Source organism: Otolemur garnettii, unplaced genomic scaffold, assembly GCF_000181295.1.
Source record: "Otolemur garnettii isolate 467f Iridium unplaced genomic scaffold, OtoGar3 scaffold00039, whole genome shotgun sequence".
NCBI classification, from domain to species: Eukaryota; Metazoa; Chordata; class Mammalia; order Primates; family Galagidae; genus Otolemur; species Otolemur garnettii.
The window spans coordinates 13,473,322-13,481,355 of NW_003852434.1; the positions used below are offsets into that span (position 1 = coordinate 13,473,322).

General features: G+C 40.5%; 1 protein-coding gene across 1 annotated transcript in view; it reads left to right on the plus strand.

Annotated features, from left to right (window-relative positions):
• The window catches only part of BTC (betacellulin), a 46,374-nt gene that overhangs the window by 19,521 nt on the left and 18,819 nt on the right, over window positions 1-8,034 (plus strand). The window contains exon 2 of the mRNA XM_012805318.2: window positions 4,053-4,151. Coding sequence (XP_012660772.1) covers window positions 4,053-4,151 — 99 coding nt within the window. The remainder of the gene's footprint in view (window positions 1-4,052; window positions 4,152-8,034) is intronic.

Consider the following 8,034-nt stretch of genomic DNA (forward strand, 5'->3'; position numbering starts at 1 on the left):
GACCTTCATCACTTGCCACAAATCAGGAAAGGTTACTGATGGGTATCTGGCCAGTTTTCCAAAGGGCTTTTTCATTGGCCTTATAAAGTCAACCTTAATTCCTTAACACAGTCTGGAAATGCTATTCCAGCCAAAGCCTTGGCCATGTTAGGCTTGCAACCAACCTGGCCGCATGGGATTCTGCCTCAGTTTCTTACAAGTATGCCTGCACAAAGTCTTTTCACTGCTCTCTCTCAAACGGCATTTTTGGCCAGAGGCATAGAGGTGTTTCGCCTGTACCCAACACTGAATTTCTCTCTATGCCTCACCTGCTTGTCTTCCCATATCTCTTGTATCTTTGCGACTGTGACCACAGTTCCATTACCCAGGCACAAACTCTGGGGTCATCCAGACTCTCCTTTTTATTTTTCACTTTCTGCCCCATCCCACGGGTGACAGGCCTTTTATATCTTATGCTGTGAATGTCGCTTATATTCCTTCTGCACAGCCAGTGCTACTGCCTTGGTTCAGATGTGTCTGAGTCACTCATACTGGAATTAAAGTAACTTTTTCAGATTTGGGGAGGAAAATGTGATTATACTGCTTCTCATTTAAACCTTTTTTTTTCTTTTCGCAGTTTTTGGCCAGGGCTGGGTTTGAACCCACCACCGCCAGCATATGGGGCCAGTGCCCTACTCCATTGAGCCACAGGCACTGCCCCTCATTTAAACCTTTTCAGTGACCCCAACTTAACTGCAAAACAGAATCCTAAGTAACCTGGCCCATCACAGCCTCCACCCACCCTCCAAACAAGCTGGACAAGTTGTGTTACTTCATGCCACGTCTTTTTACCAGGTGGCCCTTTTGTTTATCTCAAATTGTCCCTTTGGACAATTGGTTAACTACAATTGTACTTGGTTAACTACAAGCTTATTTATCATTTTCTTAAAAATTATTTTATTTTCTAATAAAGTAATAAATATAAATAGATTTTTAAAAAAAAATAAGGCAGTTCTTAAAAATTCATAACAACAAACAGCAGATCTTTGCGTCATAACTTGCTGCCTCTCCACCTCCCCAGAGGTGAGCACTTTGACTCCTGTGGGCCATTCTTTCCCTGGTCACCTCTGATTGCTACATAACTTCCTTACAATGCGACCTCTTGACTTGCCAGGTTGAGACTGTTTCTTTTCTCCCAGGCCCTCTCTGGGTTTGGGGCTCTGGTCTGGCTGGCTGGTCTTCCCAGAGGCCCTGCCTCCTCTTTTTGCCAACTGAGACCAGCATGGGGAGTGAGGCTTAGCAGAAGAAACCTGAGCCACAGCTCCCAGACGAGACAGGATTTCGGTGGACTGTGTCAGGGGAATTAGAGAATATGGGTTAAATTATAAGTGGCAGCAGAAGGAGTACAACCAGACCACAAATTGTATAGTTTGTGTTGAACCATGTGTTCTTTTAAAAATAAACTTAATTTACTTTTTATAATAACTCTGAGAAGGAGCAATTGCCATCTTCAGGTTGCAAATGTTGACTCTCCATGAGATTTAGAGAAAATCCATTAGAGCAGATTATCTCTGGAACTAAGGCTCTGACTCTCCCCCACAGAGAAAGCCCATATACGAGAGTTGAGAAATGAATTAAACATGTTTTATTATGTGTTTATTATGTTTTTTATGTGTTTATTCATTATGTTTTATTATTTTACATGTTTTATTATTTTCCAATAGGAATTGCTACTGGGATTTTTGAATGTTAGGGATTTTTTATTTGTTGGTCTGTAGATTTATCCATTCATTCTTTTAACATTTACTGAATATCCATCATGTTCTGTATCGAATACCGGGAGTGGAAGAGGAGTAATCCACAAGCCCTCCGCCAGAGCAGCTCTGCGGGATTGCTTCTGTTTGTTCTGAGTATGCAGGGAGGGGAGGATGCCGGGAAAAAAGTGTAAGGAATTTGAAAGTTTAGTGGGCAAACTGCAATTTCAGAAAGAAAAATTGAGTCATTCATTTTCTTGTTACAACAAACAAAACAAGCTTGGAGAAAAATTAGAAAGTAGAAATAAGGAAAATTAAGAGAAAAGTCTCCCCTAACCTGTGTAACTCTATTTACTCACTTCTTTGATTATTGATGTGGATAGCTTTCTAAGATTATCACACATACACAGACACCCCCCCCCATACACACAGATGGTACTGTCATTGGCTATTCTGTGATCTGCGTTCTTATTTAGGAACATATAGAAATGGTCTGTTAATGTTAACCATTATTTTTAATGGCTTAATAACATTTTATTGCATGAAGATAGCTCAATATATTCAATCAATCCTCCATTGTCAGGTATTTAGGTAATTGCTAATTCATTTTTTGCAGTTTTTGTCTGGGGCTGGGTTTGAACCCGCCACCTCTGGCATACGGGGCCGGCACCTTACTCCTTTGAGCCACAGATAACTCGTGCCATTTTGTAGCTAAATCTTTTCATATATTCTAAATTATTTTTAAGGAAGAATTACTAATAACGTAATTACTGGATTTAAGGATTAGTACTTTTTAAAGTTTTTTTTTGATTTTATGTTCTATATAGCGTCAAATTATCCTCCCAAACAGCAGTACGAATTTATCCACACCCAGTGGATTTGAGTTTCTGTCTCTCTTCACTGTCTCCAATAAGAGGCACCATCTCTTCTGTTAAGAAAAGTATTTTCCAATCCAATAGGTAAAAGACCCTTCTGAGAACTCCTGACCTCTGAACTTGGGGGCGACTACTCTTTTGGTGCAGTGCCTTACTTTGTGTGATGGTTAGCCAGCCGGCTGATGGTTACCTTTAGCCCCTCGAGGGTCGAGTATGTGTCACTCACCTGCGTGTTCCTGAACTGAATTGAACTAGAGAAACAATTGACCAGCTGTGCAAGTCTCAGTATAACCAGTGGGCAGGTTATATTATTCCTGTCGGTTGCACAATAATGAATAATTTTTGTTGAGCCCTGATCACTTGCCAGGGCTGTGCTGAGTGCTTTGCATACGGATGTGGCAAAAACAAGTCTGAACGCAAGGCCAGCTAATTCCCAAGCCATCTTTCTTTTTCTCCTCTCCTTTCCTCTTCCCTATCTCCTATCTTTTTTTTGTATCACACACATTATAAACATATACAGACTAAAGAGAGCATTGTAATGGACCTCAATACACCCACCACCGAATCTGAGCGATTATCAGCGTGTGTCCAGTTGTGTTTCATCTGTCTTTCCTTCCCCCCTTGTGTCCTCCTGTCCATGTTACATTATCTTAAAGAAAATCTCAGATGCATCAATTTTATTAATAATTATTTATGTATCTCTAAGAGGTAGGCACTCTTTTTTTGGAACCCAAATCACAATACAATTATCATTTTTTAAAACCTTTATGGCAACTCCTCAATGATATCTCATGTCCAGTGTCAAATTTTCCTGATTTCCTCAGAATTAACCTTTTGCAGTTGGTTTGTTTGAATTAGGATCCGCACCAGGACTTGCGCTGTAACCTGAACCATTCTGATCACAAGACATATTCCTGTCTCCCTTAGAAACATGAGTCCTGTCCTTCTCGGGTACAGATAGCTGGAGGACATAACATTTGTAAAGGATTCTCATGGATCAAATATCTAATTTATATCCTCCCAGGAAGAAGTGCATTCCGTGGTTGATACCTGGGAAATACCTGATCTATACAGAATGGGAAAGCTACTTTGCCACGAGGGTTCACCCTTCACTCTCCCTGGAAATCCACATGACAGTGACATAGTGGCTGGAACTCAGTCCTCTACTTTCCTGCTTTTGTGATAAATGAGGCTCCTTCACAAGCTCTGGCCAACTCTCCTTCCATAAGACGCATGGTTGTATATGCAGGGTGGACATAAAATTCATGTGCAATATAAAGTTACAACTATTTTAAATTGTGCACAAACTTTATATCCACCCTGTGGACACAAATGGATCATGATTTTGCTCTTTTCACAATGGGGTCATGATCTTGATAGAACATTCACACTAAGCAATGGTCCAAGTTTTCATGTTTGCTTTTGTTCTGTTTTGAACTTGAAGGTCTGGTGATCCTCCATGGTGTGGCTGCAGATGGGAATTCAACCAGAAGTCCGGAAATTAATGGCCTCCTCTGCGGAGGTCCCAAGGAAAACTGTGCAGGTGATGTTTAACTAGCTTCATGTTCACTCTTGGGAAGCTGATCTCTCTGAATTTTTATCTTTTGGTGATGACAGTAGCCATAACACTAGGTAGTTACCTGCACACCCAGACACACGAGGCCCCTCTGGGTGCCCTGCCCTCAGCATTGCATTCTCCCCTCACAAGAGCCCTCTGAGCTGGGTCTCAAGGGGAGGCCGATGAAGAACAAGTAAGTTGCCAAAGTTCACACAGCTGGTGACAGCAGATCTGGGGTTCAAGCTCTGGTCTTTCCACTTCTAGTGCCTCCACTCTTAACTGCTACACTGTTTTGGGCATCAAGGATGTGTGCTCCAGGCTCTAGGATGTGATATCTGGGACTAGATTCGTGGACAGTTGGCATATTCTGTTCAAATTTTAATTCATTTTTTAAAATTCTATACTAAAGGAAGGGAAGAAGGCGAGGATTTTATATGTTTTAGTTTGGAGATAGTTGAAATAATGTTCTCAAAGTTATTAGCACAGGGCAGAGATTTGCCTCAGGAAAGGGTGGGATAGAAAGGGTGGGATAGTAAGTGTTTAAGGCTTTGTTAACGACGCAAAAGTCTGTTGCCACCACTCAAGTCCCCCACGGTGCAGTGACAGTAGTCCTAGAGGCTGCGTAAATGAATACACTTGGCTGTGTTCAAACAGCAGTTCACGTAAGGAAACAGGCTGGGGGCCAGATTTGGCCCTTGGACCCTCATTTGCTGATCCCTGGCCTAAGGCTCAGTTTGTTCTGTATAGATTATATGGTCTGGTCTTCTCCACGCGTTGTTTCTGATTTGAAAAAAACAAAAACAAAGCGCCAGCCAATGACAAAAGAAGCGTGGAGTGGAGAAGTGCCTCCTCTCTTCCCAGGAGCTTCTCCAGCTGGAAGCCTGGTGACTTGGTGTGAAGGGCCCCTTTCCTGGCACCCTGGGGAAGCTGTGCCCGAGCCAGGAACATGCTGAGCCAGCCATCCTGACGTGAGTCACCAGTTCCAGCCCGTCTTCCCCTTTCTCCCATCACAGAAGTGGGTGGTCTGGAAGGAGCTTGTGGGCTGTAGGGTCCAGTGGTGCCTTAGGTCATGTTTGTGTGGGTCTTGCCTTTGGTGAAAGGGAGCAGGACAGAGCCAACTTTATGTGTGCATGTGTTTTTCTTCAGTCTGGCTCCAAATGTCTTAAATGATGGCATTTTCCACATTTCCCTTGGGAAATTATTCCATAATCTGATGACTGACAAATGTTCAAAATCTTCCTCCTCATCATTTTAAATGTGATTTCTAATTTTATTTTTCTTGTGGTAAGAATGTTTAGCACCAGATCTACCCTTTCAGCAAGTTTTAAAGTGGATAATACAGTGTTGTCAAGGATAGACACAACGACACAGCACTTCTCTCTAATTTAGTCGTCTCTCAGAATTGAAACTTTATACTGGAAGAGCGATTCTCCGTTCCCATTCCCCAGACCCCTGGCAGCTACCATCACTACCTGCTTCTATGAATTTGGCTACATCAGATACCTTGCATAATTTGGCTTGTAACAGTCTTATTTAATTTAGTACAAGTCTTATTTAATTTAATACACCCAAGTTTGGTTGGGTGCCTGTAGCTCCTTGGTTAGGGTGCTGGCCACATGCTCCAGGGCTGGTGGGTTCGAACCCAGCCTGGGCCTGCTAAATAACAACAACAACAACAACAACAACAACCAAATAGCTGGGTGTTGTGATGGGTGCCTATAGTCCCAGCTACTTGGGAGGCTAAGGCAAGAGAGTTGCTTGAGCCCAAGAGTTTGAGGTAGCTGTGAGCTATGACGCCATGGCACTCTACCAAGGATGACAAAATGAGACTCTGTCTCAAAAAAAAAAAAGTCTTGCAATCCATCCATGTTCTCACAAACAGCAGGATTTCCTTCATTGTTAATTAAGGCTGAATAACATTTTATTGAACCACATTTTCTTTATCCATTAATCTGTCAATAGACACTTGGGTTGTTTCCACTTTTGGCTTTTGTGGAATAATGCAACAATTAACACAGGAATGCAAATAATCTCTTTGAAATCCTGATTGTATTTTATTTTTTGATAAATACCCTGAAGCGGTATTGCTGGATCCTATGGTAGTTCAGTGTTTATTTACTTACGTCTTTTGAGGAGCATCTATACTGTTTTTCTTAGCTGCTTCACCATTCACATCTCCACCAAGTGTACAAGTGGCCCAGTCTCTCCACTTGTTGCATTTTTGATAGTTGCAATCCTGCTCAGTCTGAGATGGTACCTTGTGGATTTGACTTGCATTTCCCTGGTTATTCTGATGTTGAGCATCTTCTCATGGGCCTGTTGCATTTTTGTAAGTTTTCTTTGAAAATTTTCTATCTAACCATGTTTTGAATGGGTTATTGAGTTGTAAGAGTTCCTAACATATTTTAGGTGTTAATTTCTTAGCAGATGTATGATTTGAACTCATTTTCCCCTGCTCTGTAGGTTTTCTTTTTCTCTGTTGATGGTGTCCTTGGCTGTGCAGAAGGCACTCTGTTTGATGTAGAGCCATTCCTTATCTGTTTTTTGCTTTTGTTGTCTGTGTTTCTGCTGTCCCATCTCAGAAATCATTACCAAGACCAATGTCCAGAGCTTTTCCCCGTACTTTTTCTCACAGGAATTTTATAGTTTTAGGTCTGACATTTAGATCTTCAATCAATTTTGAATGACTTTTGTTAACTCACCCTTATGGTTTAAGGGTCTGATATCATTCTTTTGCATGTGGATATTTAGTTTTCAAACACTGAAGAGAACAATTTCCGTATCATGTATTATTGGTGCCCTCCTGAATATCAGTTGACTGTATATGCACAGGTTTATCTCTGGGCTCTCTGTTCTGTTCTATTGGTCCACATGTCTGTTTTTATACCAGTGCAATACTGTTTTAATTACCATAGCTTTGGAGTGTAGTTTGAAATCAGGAAGTGTAGTACCTATAGCCTTGTTCTTGTTCCAGATTATTTTAGCTATTTGGGAATTTTCTGTGGTTACTTATGAATTTTAGAATTATTCCTATTTTTATAAAAATGAGTCTTTAGAATTTTAGTAAGGATTGCATTGAATCTATAGATAACTTTGGGTAGTCTGGGCATTTAATAATATCAAATCATTCAATCCACTAACACGGGATGTCCTTCCATTTATTTATGTCTTCTTTAATTTCTTTCATCATTGTTTCATAGCTATCAGTGTACAAATCTTACATTTATTTAGTTAAATTCATTCCTAAGTATTTTGTCCTTTTTGATGCTATTATAAATGATCTTGTTTTCCCTTTCAGGTAGTTTGAAGTTAATGTATAGAAATGCAAATGATATTTTCATGTTGATTTTGTATCCTGAAACTTTACTTAATTCATAAAATACAGTAGAACCTCTTAACCATTTCCCTACACTGGCCACCTCCTTAAGTTGGCCTAATTTTCATGGACTGTGCATACACCACATGTACTTAGTGGAAGACTGACCTCTCTATACTGACCACCTCTGTAAGTTGTATCTTGATTACTTGGACTGTGACACACAATATTAATTCACCCTCCATAGCTTGACCAATTGAGTCTATTCTTCACCAAGAGGTAGAAGGTGTGGGCTTTGCCCCTTAGTTGTATTATTTTTTCTTTAGTATAAGTTTTTATTTTTATGCTTTACCATTAGCATATGTTGGATTAGGCTGGACATCCTACTTTTATCATGTGTTGCAGAAATTTTTTTTCAAGGTGAAGGACTGGTCTGAATTGTAGGTACATCCTACAGTTACTGAAAATTTTTACAGTTAATTAAGACATGATGGCCCAAAGAAAGAACTCAGAGAGCTGACATTGAAGGTCATGTTTGATCTTCTCTGTTTT